We start from the raw sequence: 21,130 nt of genomic DNA on the forward strand, positions 1-21,130 counted from the left end.
AATTTCACTTAACATTTTGTTCTCTATCTTTTCAAATGAACTTATGAATTATTTTATTATTATTTTCGATAGTTATGTGATGAGAAAATGAGAAGAACACATGTTTGGTTTGATATAATTACATGAAATGTCATAAATTAAATAATATAATATATTTGAACAAGGATATAACTATTGAATTTATTTATTAATGCATGAAGTGTAAATTTCATAAATTGTGAGAAGTTTTTGTGGAATAAAACTCAATTTGCACCGTGAATTCGAAAGCAATATACAATTTGTTAAAAAGTTAACTTTTGTTATAAGTTACACTCGGAATGAATAAAAAAATTTTATTTTTTTAAAAATAATTTTAAATATTTTTAACTAACAAAAACTTATTTAAAAAGTTTAAAATTAGAAAATAACAAAATTTTAAAATACAACAATAATTATAAAAAAAACTGTCTTATCTTTAGTTTAAAAAATAATTAAACAACATATTTGATTTAAAAAATTACATAATTAGAAAAATGTTTTGGTTATATTGAATATTTGGTTTGAAGAATATTTACTATTTTTAATTATATTTGATTTAAATAAAATATTTATTTTTTAAGTAAGAAATTGAGCTTTTTTATCTCTTGGTGTAAGTTTAGGAAGTAAATTATATAAAAAATTATTTTTTGAGCAAATTGCATATTGTTGAGGAGAAAAATTAAGTCTTATTCTAGGTTTTTTTTTTTTTTTTGGGTTAATAATGAATAGTTAAAGCCAACAAGTAATATTTCTCAAAGTATTGTGGAAAATAATGAAATAGGTAGAGATTGAGGGACACTTCCTGAAATTATCAGCAAATTTTTCAAATTTAATCCAGTGCGATAATCCATCAAAGCCTAAAACAGTAGGCACAATCGCACCGTGAAAACCATTCCATTTCCTACGTGTACGGTGATTAGCGCGCAATCAACAGCCCACCCATTAAATCAAAAGATAAAAAACCCAAGATATAAAGAGAAAAATCAAACCCAAAGAATCTCATTGGTTATGCCACCTTTATATTCAAGTTTCGCGGCAACTCCCTCTTTCTCTCTCTAAGAGCGCACCTATGTCTCTCTCTCACACTCTTTGTTTCTCTCTCTAAGACTTGCTCTCTCTCACAACCGAAGTATTTATCTCTCTCTTTCTCTATGGTTTCAACCCAAACCTGAAATCGGTGAGTTTACGGTATCGGATCTGTGAATTAGGGATCTAAAGTGACCCTGTTCTAAGGTTTTTGCTTGGATATACGAGATGAATTTGAAGATTTTACTCACTAATTCCGAATTTTTTCTGTTCCTTTTAGTGGTGTGATACTTTTTTCGGTGGGTTTTGTAAAGTGGGTGTTGAACTAGTATTTGACTTGTGACTGTTCTATTTGTTATTTTGGTGAAAATTTGCAATTTTGGAGGGCATTCTGGTAATGTACGGCATTCAAATATTTATGTACGGCATTCAAATATTTCTTGAATGCCGGGGCTTTCTCACATCTTTTTGAAGTTGCTTGGACTGTTTTCCATTTTTTTTTTCTGTATTTATTTTTTAATTATGTCTTTCTCAACCTGTGTATAATTTGGTTATTGGGTTTTAGCAGTGAAATTTAAATTTGGGTTTTGGGTGGGGAGAGAGGGAAATGTGTTGTGCGTGTGCTGACTTAAATTTTATGTCAAGGATCTAATTTTTCTGGAAGTGTTTGAGATGTTTAAAAATTAATATTTCAATTGATTGCTTGTTTACAGTGCTTCATTTGAATTTTTTTGCCCTGATTTTTGAATAAAGGTATTTTGGTTGACGTTGGCATTTAAGAAATGAATGTGTATTTTTGGTGTTGTTTTATGTTAATAAATCCGTTTAGTAGTTGGAAAAGCCTTTTGGGTTTATTGCTGCGACTGACCTTTTTAAATTTATATTGTGCAAACAAGGTTGGGGTGCGTGGACTCAAAATTTTACTGAACTGCAAGTTCGTTGTGATGTGGATAGTGATATCTTGTTTTAGAATTTTTCTCTTGGATTTGTGATTCATATTTAACAAGCTTTGATGTAATTTATCTAGTTGGAATATTGAGAGTTACAATCAATGTTGTGAACCATGATCAAGAAATAAATTAATAGAAAGTAAAACTGTAGTTGTATAGTGTTTACGTGGGTCTTTTTTGGATGTTGTTTTCTAAATTTTGTGTCCACAGCTGACATCAATCGCTATATTCTCATTTTTTATAATCGTTTATATATCATGAGCTTTAACTGGTTTGGTTTGCTAATTTTGATGTTTCAGGATAAGTCCTAAATGGCACCAGCAAGGAAAAAAAGTGTGAATAAGCGGTTTCTGAATGAAGTTTCACCTCATAAAGAGGTCAGGAATTCGAACAAAAACAAAGATCGGGTGACTGGGGTGAGTATTGAATTCGTTTCCCAAAGCTTCCGTTTGCTGATACTATGAGCTGTAGTAGTGTGTGTGTGTGTGTATATATATATATATATATATATATATATATATTGTGTTATTACATAAAGTTATTAATGATTTTGATTAGTTCTCAATGCTGTAGTTGTTGGCTCACCCAATTGTCTTCAGAGTTACATTGACATTCAATTTCACCTTTTAACCTTGGTGCAAAGGAAATTGATTTTGAAACAACTATTATATCTAGGCAGACAAACGCATTGCACTTTTTTCCAACATTCGTGAGTAATGAACAGTTGTCTTTTAATTTTGCACAAAAGTAATGTGGATATTTCAATGCAAATTTCCAGAAGAGAAGATTTTCTGATAAGTTAGGACCTCGATGGAGCGAGGGGGAGCTTCAGCGTTTCTACAAAGCATATAGGGTCCATGGGGAGGATTGGAAGAAGGTATGCATTATATATTGTTTTGATTCAGTTTGTATTATCTTAATTTTTTTGCTTGTAAATGTAATGTTTTACTGTTTTTATTCTGTGAAATTTCATGTTAAGATTTAAACAAAAAGAACTTATCTCACCCCTAATACGTTTTTTTTTTTTTTTTTTTTTTTTTTTTTTTGAATTTCTTGATTCTTTCTGATGTTCAGGTTGCTGCCGAAGTGCCTAATAGGTCTGTGGACATGGTGCTGGCCCTTTTTATGATGAATAAGGTACTCATGTTGCTTAGGTGCTGGCTTAGTTGATTGCTGGAATTACTAAGCATCTTTACGGACTTGATGATTGTGGCTTGTGTTTAATGTGCCTCTTTATATGAGCTGGATAACTTGACCCACTTAACTTTAGAGGCCAGTCCCCTTACTTGCATGCTGTTCGCTTTTTTTGTGATTGTGCTGTGGTTTTAAGTGTTAATGGCTTCCACAACTAGTTGCCGATTTTTAATTCCAGTTGACCAGCAGGGGTTAGGTTTTATATGTATAGGCATTGGTTTTTGGTCTGCAACTAATTTGGCAAGCATGAAGTCTGAAATGAATCAATCAGTTTCCAGAAAGTTGACTGTGGCCTTAAATCTCTCTCTCTCTCTCTCTCTCTCTCTCTCTTTCTCTCAAGAATAGTTTGCTCTAGAATTTTTTTTGTAGGAGTTTCAAAATGCATGTCAAGAGAATGGCTTATAAAATTTGGGCAATGCTTAAAGTGGCAATGCAAGAGAAAGTAATTTTGGGTGGATTCATCTCTTAATATTACTGATACTGATCCCTGCATGGGTCCATGTCAGTGAGTTTGTAAACTTTAGAAAATAAGGATATGCTGATATATGTAAAACTTGTGCTTTCGTGTTAATTGTTGGCTATTATATTGTTGGTGAAGGTTCAACTCTTTATCCAGGTGTGCAGGTTTAGTTTTCTTTGGTTAATAATTTTAAGTTTCCGACATGGTTGTGATTTTCACAGGTGTACTTATCTCTGCCAGAGGGAACAGCTTCTGTGTTTGGCCTTATTGCAATGATGACTGATCATTATAATACATTGGTAAGCTTGGATCATTCTCTCTATGTTTAGGGTGGGAGGTCATCTGGATGTCCTCAAGTCCATGGTTGATATGCTGTGAATGCTGCCAAAAACTGGTTACCCACCATATCATCAATGGATTTTTCAGTTTCCTTTTATCATTTTTTGGATGATATTCTTTGAAGTTATTTTATTTTATTTTTCTCCTTGAAAGAAAGTTGAGTTTTGTGTAGTAATGCATGCTTGATATTTTTTGTTACTTTATGACAAGCAAAGAGGGGGATGGGTATCATAATTGAGGATGGTAAGTCTCTTTGCAAAATTCTAATGAGTTGTATTTATGCTTGAGAACTCCTATGTTGAAGAAATTGGACTCAATGTGCTTCGTGCTAATGTAATGTAATATAAGGCTAGTACATAGCCACATTCTCAGTGGGTTAGTAGGAGGGAAGATCTTAAATCTTCTGCTTGATAGATTAGTTTGAATCATACGTGTATGCTTGCTACATGCTAATAAGGGTGCACGTATTATTGAACCTATAGGAAGTGAGTGATAGCGAGCGAGAAAGCAACGATGTATCAGGAATGTCACGGAAACCACTGAAACGCAAGCGGGCAAAAGTTCAACCTAGTGCGTCAAAAGAAGATGTTGTACAGTCTAACTCAATTGCTTCAAATGATGGATACTTATCGTTGTTGAAGAAAGGAAACTTTTATGGTAATTGACCTGCTTATAGAGGATATTATCCTTGTTCTTTTTGATTTCCCTTACATGCACTGTTATTGATGTTGGCTGTGCTTGAAATCCTCCAATTTGTATGTGCTTTTGCATTGATTAAAATTCATTGTAAATTGTGGTTGTGCATAAGTTGACTTGCTATTTTGATTCCCCTTTTTCTTGGTCAATTCCTCAGTTATGGTCATTTGAATTCTATAAGGGTAACAAAATGGATCAGCGTGTTGGGTTCAGTATGAACCCGCTTACATGTGATACGATTAGGGTTAACACGGACATGACTCGTTTAATAATCGTATCAAATATTTAAATACGAACACGACACAAAAATTAAACGAGAGTGTGACACGAACAGCACACGTGTAACCCATTTAATTAAATATGTCATATATGAGTCAAAAGATTCAACTAAATTTAATCAAATGAGTCGTATACGGGTCAAAAAAACACGACAAGTATAACCTGCATAACTCACTTAATATATATATGTATATATATTATATTAATTACATTTTTATCCTTAAATAAATGGGTTAGACAAGTTAGACGGGTTACACAATTCAACCCGTGACACAACTCATTTACACTTGTGTTATATATGAGTCACTTGTTTATGACATGAATCCATTTAGATTCACCCTAATCTGTTTAATTTTTGTGTTAGGCGAATTGTGTTCCCTTGTCATGACCCATTTTGACACCCCTTAGAATTCTGCATATAAAATAGGTGCAGTTTGAATATTTAAAATTTAACCAAGCCAATGAATGAATGATACAATCATTATAATATCATCTAAGGCTCAAGTTGAATGCCTGATGTTTCTCATATTCATGTTAGGTGCTCAACCTCGTGCAGTTGGGAAAAGGACACCTCGAATCGCTGTTTCATATCCATATAAGAAAAATGATAGAGAAAATTATGTTTCCCTCAACTGGGGTCAAAAATCAGAAAATGATGCTAATGATGATGAAGTAGCACATGTTGCTGCACTTGCATTAACTGAGGCATTGCAAAGAGGAGGTTCTACCCAAGTTTCTTTCACACCACATAGAAGAACAGAACACATTAAGTCATCACCTGTTCGAAGCTGGGACAGGATGGTATGTTGAAATACTATTAAGTATTGTATTGTCATTGTTGTTGCCTTTACTTTTCATATCAACCAATATGATAATTTTATGTATGTTTGATTAGTTTCCACAGTCAAAATCATCTCATACGAAGCTTTCCAATGGTTCCACTTATGAAGAATGGATTGAAGGTGGTGTAAGCATGAGAGATGATGATGGTGCTTATACCAGGGAAACAAGCTCCTTGGTGGATATGGAAGGTGTAGGTACTGTAGAAGTTCATCGAAAGGGAAAAATGTTTTATAGAAAAAGAGTAAAGGTTGAAGAGACTGGGAATTGTCATTCTGATGATGGTGGCGAAGCTTGTAGTGGGACTGAAGAAGGACCAAAAGTACGTGCTCTAAAGGGGGAAATTGATATTAATGAGTCAAATGCAAAAATTGATGACACCTCCCCACAGGCCCAAAAGAGGAGGAGTAACAAACACTTCTCTGGAGGTAATTTTGTTTGTCCTATTCTTCTTTGCAAATAGTTAAGAATGGATTTCAAATTATCATTTCTTCCAGTTCAAAAGAAATCATAATGGGCAATTCCATTATATGTTTGTCCTCTAGAGTCACCCATCCACGGTGTTGACATGCAATCAACTCCTTGATAATAGTCAGGTTATACTCGTCATTTCCTTCTGAAATTGCAAATTTGACTATTCATTTTTTTTTTAAAAAAAAAAATTCAGCAATACTGGTGCTATTTTTCCTTTTTGAGTACTGGAGGTTTACTTTGCTATAATTTTAAATTCTTATACTTCATTTTAGATATATGAATCTATAGCTATACATTTTGTGATACCTCTTTGAGATTTAACACAAAAAGCATAAATGAGGCATGTGATCGATGGTAATGGGATTGATAAGGTTTTTGGATGACTTACAAATCTATCATGAGAAGTGCTAAATTTGAGGAATAACCTCACGTTGGGAATTCTATGGTGTTGTGTTTTATTGGTAAGCTTGGAGGATGTGCCTAGGGATGAGGATACCACTGGAATTCTATCGATCAGGAGTCCCAAAAACATATAGACATTAGGGTTTAAGGTCTCTTTTCCTGATATTCAGATTGTTGTTTCCAGAGAAGCAACATTTTGAAAGTGATCCCAGCCCAAGTGGTTTAACTTTTTGTGTTAGCCTAGCAATTTTACATGTAGGAGAGGTTCCAGATTTCGTTACTTCACATCTTATCAATATGGTAGTGTTGCTTTTATTTTTCCTCATTTTTTAGACTCTGCACACCATTTTCTCTCTTCTATTTTTGACCAGCCAATTTAATTTAATTACCAAAACCATTCAAGCAAAATGGTACCACCACTTAGCTAGTGAATACATGGAGGCCTCTAATTGATTTCTGTTTCCACCAAGCTGAACTGTATTCTAGGTGTCGTAAAGTAGAAATACTAGTTATCAATGTGTAGGCAGTGATTGGACCAAAAATAGAGGGCAAAATGTGACAAATTTAACTTGTGAATTGAGCAGCTATACTTTCTGGATTCTTCCCCAGCAATTAGAATTTTTGTATCTTGCATATGCATTAATGTTGTAATTCTATCTACTTAAAATAAAATTTCTTTTTTCTACTCCACAGATGAATTCTCTGCCTTGGATGCGTTGCATGCGTTGGCTAACATTTCTGTAATGGAATCTGGTGAGTGTCAAATGCCTATATGCTCATATTTCTGTAATGGAAGGAGACAGAACAATGTTGGATTAGAGTACAGTAATTTATTTGACAAAAATCACTGATAATATGGCATCAAGAGGTGCTAATTTTCAGTTGAAGCTGGCAAGTGGTGCTTTTGTTCCATCACACTACTAAGTAAAACATACTCTTTCCTTGCAAAGTGTCTCTCTCCTGTTCCATGACTTCATCTGCATAATTTGAGATACCTTTACTGATCTGTCTTTATATGCATATGCACGTGTACATGGAACATTCAAGAGACAAATAGTGTCATCACGTTGATGAATGTTTTACTGGCACATTTTTTGGCAGTTTTAAATGGTTTGTTTCTACACTTGTTTATCATATTTACATATATATCTTTTCCTAGGATGGCAAGAATTTGGTGACAATATTTTCTTGCCTTACATAGAAATATAAAAACCAATTTGGCCTCAAATTTTGTTTCATGCTGTCACTGTGAAAGTTGGTTATAAAATTGTTGTGGTGACCTAGTTTTTTTTTCTATTCCTTCCATGTGCTTTAATGGTTTATCCATTTTTTACTTTTCAATATTTGGTCTAGAATCATCTGTCCAGTTGAATGAAGGAAGAACTGCATTTGACGTGGATGACAAATCTAGCATTCCAGAAGCTACATCTACAAGCCATCATAGAGATAAAAATAAACTCCTAGTGCAGAAAGAAAAAGTTCTTCGCACGAAATGTGAAGTTGAGGGTACCTCAAGAAAATCTGAGCTGGGAAGACACATGGCAATTTGTGCTAAACCTGTTTCTGAAGCAAAGCAAGGGCCCCAGTCTTCCAAGTCATTGAAAAGAAAACGTCAGTCTTCGGTATCAAAGGTATTTACAATATCTCTTTCATTCAGTTGTATTTGTTGGTCTATTGCTTGGTGGTAGATTCATGGGAAAATGATTATCTTCGTTCTTATTGCAGGTGCCAAATTCTGAAGCACCCAAAAATTCACATCTAAGTAAATCATTGGAGGCCGAGGTATGACAATTAAGTTTTTTTTTTTTTTTTGTTCTAAACTTGATACTCATCCTTTCAATGTTTTCTAGTAAATCACTGCTATTTTGGTCCCCCCACAGATGTTCAATGTTATTTTTTTCTTAAAGGACGATACAAAGTTTGCAGGGTGTATATAAATAGGCATGCTATGGATATGATAAGAAAAGCTTAATCCTTGTTGCTTTTAGCTTGATTTTGTGCCTTGTTTCTCTGGCAACTGAAGCCAAAGTCCATGTTGCATTCCAGTATGTTAATATCCAGTTCAAGTATTTAGGTTTCCTGATCTAGGTTGGTATAGTGCTTGGCAAGAATTGCCACTTACTGTAAGGTTTGTGGATTGGCCCTTTTTTTTTTTTAATCATGTGTTATAAAGAATGTTAAGAGTTTGTAGCTTCTCATTAAATTAACAGAAGCTATCTTTCTCAATTAATCAAAGCTTGTTCGTTTGCTTTTACAATATTTTCTTCCCATAAAAAGCATAAATTCATTGCCTTTAATGACAACCTTCTTGTTTGGGTTGAAGCTAATTTTCATATAAAAGCACTTCAGCTGCTGTTCTATGAGCTTATTAAATGTTTTTGGTTTGTCATGTGATATCACTACTTTGATGTCTTGTCTTTCGACAGAAAATGTTGCATTAACTGTCCAAGAAACTTGTATCTATGTAAAAAACTTATCCAGCTGGTGATATGGTTTATTATGCATTTTGAATTTGAAGCTGAAGTTATGCATCTTGAATGAGTATGTTTCTGGTCTGAATGCATATATGTATATATATAATTCAACTGCTTTGTTGTTAGAATTCATCAATTAGTCGCAGCAGGCTAGTCTTTAATCCTTTGGCAGTTGAATTTATGTTTTACTATTTCCGATGCACTTGATGTAGATTGTAGAGGAAGAGGAGATTATATCTTCACTTAAAGGAAAACGAACTGGCCAAATTTCCACTGTTTCAAAACAATCAAAAGCAATTGGAGTACCAAAACGATCTTTCAGTGGTGATCAGAAAAGTTCTGCAAGTGATGTAGCAACGTCAACAGCACAAGTTCTTGTGGCAACTCAAGATACCTTGCCAACTAGAAAAACTAGCAGGCGCAAGATGGATCTGAAGAGAGCATTTATTCATAAAGAGGGGAATTCTTCTAAGAACATACTGAAAAATCAAGCTAATAGATACTCCACCTCCCTGCAAGATACAGCACTCTGTCTGAAGGTAAAATATATCCAATGTATTTCCTTTTGAACTCAAATGTCCTGAACCTAATTTACAATTTTTCCTTCTTTTTTTTTCTTTTTTTCTTTTTTTCTTTTTTTTTCTTTTTTTGAAATTACAGGAAAAGCTTTCTTGTTGTCTTTCATCTCCTATGGTTCGCAGGTGGTGTACATTTGAGTGGTTCTATAGTGCAATTGACTACCCTTGGTTTGCTAAGAGGGAGTTTGTGGAATATTTAAATCATGTTGGACTTGGACACATTCCAAGATTAACTCGAGTGGAATGGGGTGTCATAAGAAGGTATAATGTTATTTTCCTACTGCCATTAGGCATATCCATCAGTGAATTTATGTTGTGGAATTTATGAGAAACTTGGTTGGACAGCATCCTTACTTTGTGTCTGCTTGTTGATGCAGTTCCCTTGGTAAACCTAGGAGGTTTTCTGAACATTTTTTATGTGAAGAGAGGGAGAAACTCAAACAGTATAGGGATTCTGTGAGAAAACATTATACTGAACTTTGTACTGGTATCAGGGAAGGACTTCCAACGGATTTAGCAAGACCTTTATCAGTTGGACAACGAGTAATTGCTTTGTATCCCAAAACAAGAGAACTTCGCGATGGATGTGTACTTACAATAGATCATGACAGGTGCAGGGTTCAATTTGACTCTCCTGAGATGGGAGTAGAATTTGTCAAGGTAGTTGAACTATCTACTGTATAGTCATGACAGCTTCTGATGTTTATAATGTCTATTTCAACAGTGCTTTGGATTCTGTTATTTGCTATTTGCATTGTTTTTTATTCTCTTCAGAAACATGTGAAGGCAGCACATATTCCTTTCAGTTACAGTATAAGTTTCTTCTGCTATACCATCAGAAATTCGCCTTTTTGCTAATGTAGTTTACTTGCTTGGGAGACAACATTCGTAGCTATTGTTTTGAACGCTTAACTGGGCTACAGTAATTAAATCAATGTAGACTGATAATGACTAGTTTTTAATAGTTTCATAAAGCTTGATGGGTTAAGTTGGCTGTGGTTTGTTGTAAATATTTTGGTGGTAACCTTATCACAAAATAAGTCTTATGGGCTAAAGAGATGGGTGGTTGAAGTCAATAGCATGGTGTTCCTGTGAGTTATTTGCCATGATTTTTTATGAGCAGCCTTGCTATTCACTGGAATCATTTCAACTTTCATATATGTTAGCCTACCTATACTGAAGTTAATAACATACAATTTGCAAGGCGGTAGGTAACCGTATTCTTTTAGTTCCAATGATATTAAATTGTAACCATAGAAGGGTTTTCATGGATTATAATTGGAAGTGGATCTTTTATCTTAACTTGTAAGATTGTCATTAGAAAGACTTCATTTAGAAGTTGTTGATCATTGCTTTTCTAAACAGTGCTTCGTTTTTTTGGTTGACCTTATCATCTTTAATGATTATATCCCCAATTATTCATCCAGATTGTTTGAAATTTGATGTTGCTTAGCCTTGAAGTTGTAACACGTTACTTTTTTGTCCTTAATTCCAACATCTATGTTAGGATTAGCTTTCTATCCTTTGGGAATGACTTGACATCCTTCGTTTCAGGATATAGACTGCATGCCTTCAAATCCAGTAGATAACATGCCAGAAGCTATTAGGAGACACAGATTCTCTGTATCTAAGGAACTGCAAGCAAATGGGCGTTCAAATACTGGAGGGTTTACTTCAACCAGGCACTTAGAGAACTCACAAACTCCCATGAATCCACTGATAAAGCAGGTGCAGGAAATATTAAATTTTGTGGGTTGTTTCCTTCTATTAGTTTCAGATGTAGAGCATTAAGAAGCCAAATCTTTTTAATTCTTAAGCAATCTGATTTATTTACGCTTACAGGTGGATGCAAATCATCTACAAGCAAAAATAGCATCTACGGACATTGCAAATGCACAACAAATTTTCTATGGTCAACCTTCTGCTGCAACACAAGTACAAGCAAAGGAAGCTGATATACAAGCTCTTTCTGAGCTGAATCGTGCTCTTGATAAAAAGGTAAATGTAGTATATGCATAAACTATTATATGACTGTAGTTCATACCTCTTGAATATTCGGCTGGATCAATTCTTTGATTGTGATAGTTGATACATCTCTCAGACCATTTTGGTATAGGTTCCATTTCAGGCGATTTTTCCCATCTTCCTTCATGGTTCAGCTTTCATTAACTTCTTTTGGTTTTTGTATAACTGTGTAAATTGATTGAACCTGTTAGCCATTTCCTTGGAATTGGACATAATAATACTCATCTTTTCTCTCTCTTGATCACTGTTTTTCCATGTTAAATAAAACATGGGAAAAATCAAAAGAATTAAGAGAACTCTCTAAAAGATTCAGACCTTCCAAGAAACCATTCCCCCCGTATTTGTATAGATACTGGAAAGCAGTGGCCAGGCTTGTGGCTTGTGGCTTGCGCATGGATTTGTATATACTGCTTTACATGATAAAGTCCTTGCTTTATAATTTCAGTTCTCTGTTTTTGTGTCATCTCAATTGATTTGTTCTCTCTTGCAGGCCTCTTCTGCTTTAGTCAATCTGAGGCAGCATCATACGTTCTCAGGAAATACCCTGCCTCCCTGGCTTAAGCCCCCAGCCAATATCAGTTTACCAGGTGGCCTGCCAGGTTTGCACGATAGTTTTATTTCTCAAGAATCAGGATCTGCCGTGGTTGAAATTGTTAGAAGTTCAAGACACAAGGCACATACAATGATTGATGCTGCTGTTCAGGTAATGAGCCTTGGTGCACACGTGTGCCTTTTCAAAATATCTGTGCATTGGTTGGGAAGTTAAAAAATGCATTCTTCTCATTCATGGATATGATTTGATGGATGGACTACCACCTTGCTTTTGGGAACACTCAATACCAGATAAATGATTTATAATAGTGAATAACACAATTCTTCTAGCGACATTAGAGAAAGTTTGGGTTTATAGGACATTTCATTTGAATTTTTTATGCCAATTGTGTTCAAATATTAATTTGTTTTCATTGCGGTATGAACTGCTGTAAGCTACAACTTACTGATGCAATTTCATTTCAGGCAATTTCGTCCATGAAAGAAGGGGAAGATGCTTTTATGAAGATCGGGGAAGCTTTAGATTCTATTGATAAAAGACAATTAGCATCAGAATCAAAGGTACAAGTAATCAGATCACCTGAGCAGGTCAATGGCATTTTGAGTCATCAAAATCAGTTTATTTCCAGGACATCAGATCCTCAGGCAAACAGTACTACATCTGACCCCAAGTCACAAGATAATGCTGAGAAAGTTGAGACTGCAATCCCTTCAGAACTTATAAAATCATGTGTTGCTACTCTGCTCATGTTACAGGTAACCTGGAGGTTCTTCATTATGACATTTTGATTTTTATATCTAACACGCCTCTCTCTCTCTCTCTCTCTCTCTCTCTCTCTCTAGCTAGCTCCTTTGTGCTAAGTATAATTCGCTCATTATATGCAGACATGTACCGAACGACATTATCCCCCAGCTGAAGTGGCTCAGATAATTGATTCTGCTGTTACCAGCTTGCATCCATGCTGCCCTCAAAATTTGCCTATATATAGAGATATACAATCCTGCATGGGAAAAATCAAGACTCAGATATTATCTCTAATACCAACGTAAGAGGCCAGTATGCTTTGGGCTCTACTTGCACGCGTTGGGGGCGAAAATCGCCCTCTAGTCAGCATTTTGTATATATTATGCTGTAGTTTTGGTTTCGGCAAAACATGCCCCATCGAGCTCCCAACCTCAATTTTTTTTTTTTTAATTTTTATTTGCCCTTGCTGAGACAGGGAAAACACCTATTCATACCTATATTAATTATCTCTCATATTCTGCCCCCCTCCCCTTGTAACACTGCTCCTCCTTTTCCCTTTTTAGCGATTCGGCTGAGATTCTATCAATGGCCCCCAGTAGCTCTCACTTGGTCATTTTGAACGAGTAAATTTTGACTTTTATATGAATTGATTAATGTTGATTATGTGAATTAATGGTCCCCAATCCCTCAAAATGTTTACCTTCCATTTGGTTGCAGAGCATAAATTGACGATTGCTGAACATCATGTGATTGAAGATCATTCTTAAAGCAAGATTGTCCATGGGAATTTCAAATTGCACTTTGTTATATGAATTTCTAACAAATGTTGCAGAATCACAAAATAAAAATTGAATAAACTGATGTTTGCACATCCATATTCAGAAACCACCTCAGGACAGGGATGACAATTATTAAGCCGGATTACTTGCACCATAAAGAACTCCATTTTACTGTCCAATTTCCAATATACAAGATCAAAAGTAGATTGAAAATAAAATATAAACTAGCCATCTGAATTAGGCGCATCAATCACAAGAATTGCCTGCACTTTAAGCCTGTAGGAACTAAACATGGAAGCTGCTCTCCAGCAGCACAATTGAGTTGATAATAATTGGATCGTAAGGTGGAAAATTTGAATACTCACAATTTACAAATTTTTTTCTCTTTTTTTTTTTTTTTTTTTTTTTTTTTTGCGCTCTGAATTTTCTACCCTAAAAAGAGGGTGGGGCTCATAACCATGGGGCCCTTCCAATGAAAGAGACTTAACAGATGATAAAGAAATGAGCCTTCTCCAATGTTACTATAGCAAACAATTCCACACAGATCATGGCTAATGCCTAGGCTAACCAAGCAGAAACCTGAACACATCACTCAATGAGATTATCCCTTCTACACGCTTGGTACCAGCCTCCACAATCAAAATTCTCCTAACCCCTGTAAAGATAATGCAAAAGAAATTAGTGGAAGTTATGGCTAAAAAGTGGTGCAACTTCATTAGTTAAACTACATAAAAATAAAAGCTAACTCAGTATATTAGTACCAGGAATAGCAAGCCGCTCCATCACTTTGTGTAGAGGATCAGATCCCAAACACATGTGACATCTCTGTCCATTGTAGAATGGTGAACTCGCATCTTGTCCCAATTGCAAAGCCTAGTACAAGATAAAGGCCGACCACCACAGTGAGTTCTCAGTCAAGCACATGTATCCAAAGCAATGCACTTCCAGTATTGTAAATTTTCATCTGACTTGGTTCTCAAACCTTTTGCACAAGGAGGTTTATGCAGTCCATACAGTTGGTTGATTGAGGCCATTGGCAAAATGGATGTCTGCAATTGCATGAAATGTATTTGTAGAAGGAAAAAAAAAAATCAGAAATTACCTGATGAATACTGATTTCGTCAAGATGAATCTGTGCATACGCTTTATCTTTTGCCAAAGCAGTGATGTCACTGTTGAGGAAATAACAAAGGTGTCATGAGTTAGCTGTACATCAGTGGAAAGGAGATTACACTATTAGAGAAACTTACCTTCGGGAGTATATGTCCACAAGTGAATCATTGTCATCTACAATCGGTATTGAACTAACTTCAGCTGCAACAGATCATACAATATCATATGAAACTAAAGAAAAACATACTGATCAGCTAGAGAGAGAGAGATCTGAAGTTCTGCAATTCTGTCTGAGTGTGAATTACCCTGAACTAATAAAGATAGAGCATCACCAAGAGAAGCATTTGGTCGCAACATAGCAAATGGCCGTAGATTTGATTCTCCAATTTTTGGAACCCATGTGCCAAGAGGAATTGTACAAATCGGTTGTTGAAGAACAGGCAAAGAGCTAGCAGAGTGCCTAAAGTGCCTGCATATGCCTGGAATTTAGGTCCACAAGTTAGTAAACATTTTATATTACCCCCGAAGCAATAACCAAGAAAGCTTACATTTTAGTATTCCTGACAGAGAAGCAAGATGTAGTAGCTGTGGAAATGAACCATCATGTGAAGAAGAATGAATGATTGGAACCATTGATACTTTGTTTTGCAAAATTTTCAGAGCAACATCTTTCAGATAATCGTACGGCCCAGCCTGCATATCACAGGAGTTGTGATGATAATCTAGTGATGACATATTGTAAAGACCAGATAAGGATTAACTCCAAAATTATGCCTATCTCAAGCAATTCATTTGTGCCGTCAGATCCACAAATTCTGCTACAAAAGTATGCTGGCAATAGCCTGCTCTAAAAGTAGTTCAACCAAATGGTCAATAATCATTGAAAGCAGTTAATCTTTTTTTATCCTTGCAAACCACTGACTCACAGAGTGAAGTGCTTAACGAATTTGTAGATCTTCAGAATTAGAATAAAAATATTAATAGCAACTGCCCTTTCAAATGTATTTGAATTCACATACAAACATTTCTTGATAAAATAAACACACAGTCAAACGTCAAGTTCATCATGTTAGATGCTCAGGAAAATAATAAATCTAAGGAGTTAGGTTTGTTTGCTGTCGAGATAATAATAGGAAGGAATCTTTGGAAGCAACTCACATGGATGAGACGTCTAGCATATGCTCTCCCATCGCCGTCGATTTGTCTATTAAGATGTAACTTCCCTTCCTTCCAAGCAGATATAGAGTGCGTCTCCAATTCTTCCTCCGTCAAATTAGATCCATGATTTCCAAGCTGAAATCCATAGCTTCATAAATGTTAACAATCCCTAGGAATAAAACACAGACCATAGACTATGAAACAGCTTGATATTCCCTAAATGACTCAAGCTTCATATCTTACAAAAACATATGTATTGGGAGTTCAACAAGTGTGAATATGCATTTGTGAACACAAATATGAAGACTAATTTACATATTGCTTAAGGGTAAAAACTAAAAAAATCTATATGTCGGATGAGCTTTGGTACTCAAAGCATGAAAAACATAGGCAGAAAAAAAAAAAAGTTAACTGAACTATTTTTCCTTTGAGTTTGTAAAACATGAAGTGCATCATTTATTAAATTGCAAATGAGATTGTTTTATAAGCCAACCTCAAAACATTTTGAAGAGTCTTTGCAAGTATGGTTCAAATAAACATAGATTTCTTCGGTTATTCTCCATGGCAAATGAAAATATAACATTTTCATCAAGAGAAAGAATATCAGAATCTGCATTGTGATTGCCAAATGGCTAATGGTAAAAGAACAGCTTGATCAGGATTTTTTTTATAGGCAGTAACATCTTTCTTATTATAGATATAACCACAGAAAATAATAGGCCATATAAGCAACAGAGACCTCAATACTGTCATAGTTTTGTCTCTTACCAAGATAAGCATCTCATACATTAACATTATGAATTTCCAAGTTCTTCTAATATCGATAAATTCTTTTAAAAAAGTAAATTATAAATATCTTTAAAAGTCAAAAATTGGAAAAACACACACCTCCCTTAGAATCAAGATGAAATCCAAAGCACTGAGAACTCCAACAAACTGGCCCTTGGGAAAGTCCCAGAGAGGAGCTACAGGGACACCCTGAAGTAGATTAAATTTAAATCAGAAAGATGGAAATCTATGCTAAAATCAACTCATGCATTTTGCAAAAGTCTGAAGAATTGAAGCGAGGCCAGGGAGATTAGTAGTTTCAGATATCAAACAAGGAATGTTGGTTCAATATAAAATTCTGAAGCACTTCAGCTCGATTTAAAGTGATTATGCATGTCGCAAATTGATTCCTGTCCATGTACTTAGAGATTCACCTGTTCATAGAGAATATGAAATGCCTGCTTAACAGGTAAATTAACATCCAAGGCAATAACCTATACAGTTAAAAATGAGAAAGAAGTCAGTGTGCAAAATTGAAGTAGTTGAACCCAGATGAATAGCTGTGAAGAAGGTAAAGCATTCAAACCTTGCCTGACTCGGGAAGCAGCTCGTACGCAGTATGCGTGGACAAAAATGCAGAAATACGATGACGAGAGACCTCCAAATCAGCCTCTGTTAGCCTTACTTCCTGAGAAGTACCACAAGAAAATGTGACCTTTTTTTTGACAGAATAGCACATGGAGAGAGATAAAGAGAGAGAGAGAGAGAGAGAGAGAGAGAGAGAGAGAGAGAGAGAGACTATAACTATACTTGCCAAAAAGAAAAGAAGAAAGCAACACCATTCTCTCATTTATTTCATAATTTTAAGATGCCCATTGAATTCAACAGCTCAAGATTATTTCTCCTGTAAGATTTACAATTTTGACTTTTCCACCGTCCAAAAATCAATATTTTAAAACTAAACGTTGTGTTGCTACCTTAATGTCAATATCAGTGCCCTCTTGTAAGAAGCCTAAAAGAAAATCTAAAACCATCATTTGCTGACAGCCAAGACTATACAGAATCATGGATACATAGGAAATGAAAAAGACACAAGAATAACAGGCTAAAATATAAATGTGCACACATTCATAAATTAAAAGACCAAAAGATAATAACAGATCCAAAAGAAATGGATACTCAAAATCCTGGTCACAGAGATGACATGAATACTATGAAATCAAGATGACAAATTAATGGAGCTTGATGACAAGCCACAAATTGAATTTGACTCTTACCGGACGTAAAAAGACATCATCCAGCTCCATATTAGATCCAGATGTCTCAGGATTAACAATTGAAGGAACCATATCTGGTTCCCTAGGTAAGAAAACAGTATTTACTACCCCATAATTCCCACTCACAGATTGCTGGTGCTCATCATGTCGCCATTCTCCATCAACAAAAAACTTGTACTGCATGAACGCAAAAATCTGAATGTCAGAACTAAACGTCTTTTTGAAGCATGCCATTAAGGGGAAAAAAACCCAACTAGCACATTAATAATGCATTTAAAAACCCCAAAAGGTTATCTTCTAGCTGTCTGAACATAACTGGAGACTGCTGTAGGTTTGAACCCTTAGAAACAAAAACAAAATATTTCTATTATTTAACAATAAAATTGGGAGTAATTTGAAAATATTAATCAATTATGATGTCACTACAAAGATCTTCTCTTAAGCTTGACATATAGTCATCATCATTTTTATCAAGGAATATATATATATATATATATATATATATAGGGGTAGATAGGACAGGGTTAATTGTACATCAGAAACTACATGGTTACCATAAGTACAGGTGATCTCCAATATAGCAACAACTCTTAGTTGTTGATGTAGGCCGTTGACAGGCACATCTTAATTTGAATAATTGATAACCCTGAGATAACACCTAGGACTGAGATGGAATGACAGATTAACAGCACAAAAGGATAACTTTATCAAGGCAAATAATGAGAGCTCCTGAGTCCTAATCATTTACTTCCTTTGAGTACTATTATTTCATTGTTGTTCAGTTCGAGGAGGAATAAATTGTACAATGAATGGCATGCTGCAGAAAGACATACTATTTTTCTTTAGTCTATTTCCTTTTATTAGGATATGGGGGTCAACTTTTGTCTAATACTTCAGTTGCAAAAATCTATAAAGAAGTTGCATCTTTTCGCTCCAGCCACGGTTCACCTTTGGTCAGCATTAGTGTTAACTGAGACACTGCATATGGCTATGAAGTACATACGCTAGCTCATTCACAACTCCCAACGTGCAATAAAAATTTGAAATAATACCAATTACAATGCCAATCTATATTTGCCTACCACCTAATAATCCTTTGTAGAGATGAGCTAAGAATGATATTAATATCAGCAGACTAACCTGGTGATATCCTGGTGTTAAGCTGCAAACAACTTGGAAAACAGTTGGGCACCCCTCCACTGGGGACATAGGAATGTGTTCAGTCCATCTGTCCAGAATACAAATCCATACAAAACGGCCATCACACATCTACTACATAATTAAATAACTAAAGACTAGAAACCATTTATTTGCTTGCAAATGGCAAAAAACAAATCCGAGGTAGTTCAGAAACTAAACCTTAACAATTTAGTAACTCACCCGGTGAACGAGCCACTGAGAAACACACTCCTCCCTCCATACGGCCATACAAAGCGCATGGGAACTACTCCAGTATTGTCATGGGCAGTAACTGGACCAGAACTGAACATTTCCTTCCCAGAAATAGTTTATATAAATATGGTAAATAATCAATACCAATCCACAATATGCCAACCAAGCAAAAGCCCTCAACTTGCCAAAGACGGACTCCAAATCAACTATTTATTCTTATTTGCATTTCTCCATTTCACAATCTCTTCAAAAATAATAATTAGGAAAATAATGGAATAGTTAATAGGGATCCTCCACAGTCTAGTAGAGGACCCCTTGCTGCTTACACATGCAGAGTACCAAATCAGAGCCAAACCCTAAAACCTCTAAAGCTTGTCAAAACTTCTGATTAATCTCCTTATCAACATTCAACCAAAAAAATATTAAGCACTGAAATTGAGCCCCAAATTGCAAGAATTCCCTACATGCAACACCAAGCTAACACAAATCCCGTTAATCTCAGCTCCTGATCAGCAGTTCAAACTTGAAAGTCAAAAAATCAGACAGACATGAAAACCCACCAAAAATACACTGTAATCAACAGCAGTTCAAGCCTTGATCTAGTCCAAAAAAAACAAAAAATTTGAAAAAGAAATGGACTTCACAGCTGAATCTAATTTAGTAACCCGAAAACTTCGAAAGAGAATTGGGTGAGGGGGGAATGGATTTTGTGGTAATTTGGACAGAAATTGGGGGATGATAGAGAGAGAAAAACCCTAATTCTGATATAAGCGAAATTATAGGTAAATTGGCATTGTATCGTTGGATCTCAAAAGAGATTCTTTGTGGGTTTACTTCTACGAACGAAGGGAATCTGATGAATTAACAACAGAAACAGAAACAGAAACAGAACACAAACTACAAAAAAATAATTTATATTTTATATATTAAAAAAGAAGTAAAGAAAAAGCGTACAAAAGAAAACAAGCAAGCAGAGTCGATGATAATTAATGGTCGCGGTAAAAACTAGGAAGAACAGTTTAAACGTATATACATACATCTTTACACATTTTCTTTTTTATTTTCATTTTTGTTCTTAAAGATTGTATATTTATTTTTTTCTCCTTTTATACTTATAAAGTTTTATTTTAGAAGTTTCTTATTTGTATAAAGTTGACCTAAGAACATAGTTGATAAAATTTATTATTCATTAAATTTGACAAGTTATTGTCTTCTATGTAAAATTAGTAAATAAAAAAATTAAAAAATGTCTATCTTTTTGTTTATTTGTTAGTAAGCTTAAAAAAGTACTTATTTTAGAAAAAAAAAATAAGTATTTTTTTAATTAAAAAATAATTTATTATTCTAATTGCAAAGAAAAATTTAAAGTAAAACATATATTTTTGTTAATTATATATGCTTTTTTATTAGTCCATCTAATTGCAAAGAAATATGTCTTAAGATACATACAAAATTAGTTCAGAAAAGCTACGACTTGATTAGATTGAACGGTGATGAAGTGATTGGAAAGTGGGGCCCTGCTGTGATCAATGAGCAATGATGGGTGAGTCGGGTAACATATCATCCCATCATTCCCATCCCAGCCTCGTTT

At 34.8% G+C, this 21,130-nt stretch overlaps 2 protein-coding genes across 4 annotated transcripts; one reads left to right on the forward strand and one right to left on the reverse strand.

The window, feature by feature from the left end:
* The first annotated feature begins 1,024 nt into the window (after window positions 1–1,024).
* ALY2 (ALWAYS EARLY 2) lies at window positions 1,025–13,721 on the forward strand. 2 transcript variants are annotated; one of them, XM_012233659.4, is made up of 19 exons: window positions 1,025–1,195; window positions 2,294–2,410; window positions 2,773–2,871; window positions 3,069–3,131; window positions 3,870–3,947; window positions 4,470–4,644; window positions 5,519–5,763; window positions 5,858–6,230; window positions 7,372–7,431; window positions 8,032–8,309; window positions 8,404–8,460; window positions 9,365–9,691; window positions 9,813–9,991; window positions 10,108–10,390; window positions 11,285–11,458; window positions 11,573–11,728; window positions 12,246–12,458; window positions 12,773–13,063; window positions 13,193–13,721. In XM_012233659.4, exons 2-19 carry the CDS (start codon window positions 2,306–2,308, stop codon window positions 13,355–13,357), a joined length of 3,321 nt encoding a protein of 1,106 aa, XP_012089049.1. In that variant the 5' UTR covers window positions 1,025–1,195; window positions 2,294–2,305; the 3' UTR covers window positions 13,358–13,721. The 2 variants fall into 2 exon arrangements, with proteins under 2 accessions (XP_012089049.1, XP_012089048.1); XM_012233658.3 differs by having other exon boundaries at window positions 1,026–1,195; window positions 5,501–5,763.
* Window positions 13,722–13,977: 256 nt separating this feature from the next.
* Window positions 13,978–20,490, reverse strand: LOC105647530 (sucrose nonfermenting 4-like protein). 2 transcript variants are annotated; one of them, XM_012233654.4, is made up of 13 exons: window positions 19,528–20,490; window positions 19,288–19,375; window positions 18,148–18,324; window positions 17,457–17,558; window positions 17,305–17,364; window positions 16,991–17,080; window positions 16,103–16,237; window positions 15,493–15,637; window positions 15,250–15,423; window positions 15,082–15,145; window positions 14,814–15,003; window positions 14,593–14,704; window positions 13,978–14,486 (listed from the first exon to the last, which is right to left on the reverse strand). In XM_012233654.4, exons 1-13 carry the CDS (start codon window positions 19,635–19,637, stop codon window positions 14,395–14,397), a joined length of 1,539 nt encoding a protein of 512 aa, XP_012089044.1. In that variant the 5' UTR covers window positions 19,638–20,490; the 3' UTR covers window positions 13,978–14,394. The 2 variants fall into 2 exon arrangements, with proteins under 2 accessions (XP_012089044.1, XP_012089045.1); XM_012233655.4 differs by having other exon boundaries at window positions 14,934–15,003; window positions 19,528–20,482.
* Between the last annotated feature and the right edge of the window lie 640 nt (window positions 20,491–21,130).

This window comes from Jatropha curcas, chromosome 2 (genome assembly GCF_041381405.1).
Source record: "Jatropha curcas cultivar XTBG-Jc1 chromosome 2, XTBG_Jcur_1.0, whole genome shotgun sequence".
NCBI lineage: Eukaryota > Viridiplantae > Streptophyta > Magnoliopsida > Malpighiales > Euphorbiaceae > Jatropha > Jatropha curcas.

Excerpts from the sequence above, each read along its gene's own strand:
- LOC105647530 (XM_012233654.4), bottom strand. The coding sequence starts at position 19,637 with ATGTTCAGTTCTGGTCCAGTTACTGCCCATGACAATACTGGAGTAGTT. Across the intron at positions 17,559-18,147 it reads ATGATGTCTTTTTACGTCCG|GAAGTAAGGCTAACAGAGGC; the intron begins GTAAGAGTCAAA and ends GGTACTTCTCAG. Across the intron at positions 17,365-17,456 it reads TGCTTCCCGAGTCAGGCAAG|GTTATTGCCTTGGATGTTAA; the intron begins GTTTGAATGCTT and ends TTAACTGTATAG.
- ALY2 (XM_012233658.3), top strand. The coding sequence starts at position 2,306 with ATGGCACCAGCAAGGAAAAAAAGTGTGAATAAGCGGTTTCTGAATGAA. Across the intron at positions 6,231-7,371 it reads TAACAAACACTTCTCTGGAG|ATGAATTCTCTGCCTTGGAT; the intron begins GTAATTTTGTTT and ends TCTACTCCACAG. Across the intron at positions 13,064-13,192 it reads CTACTCTGCTCATGTTACAG|ACATGTACCGAACGACATTA; the intron begins GTAACCTGGAGG and ends CATTATATGCAG.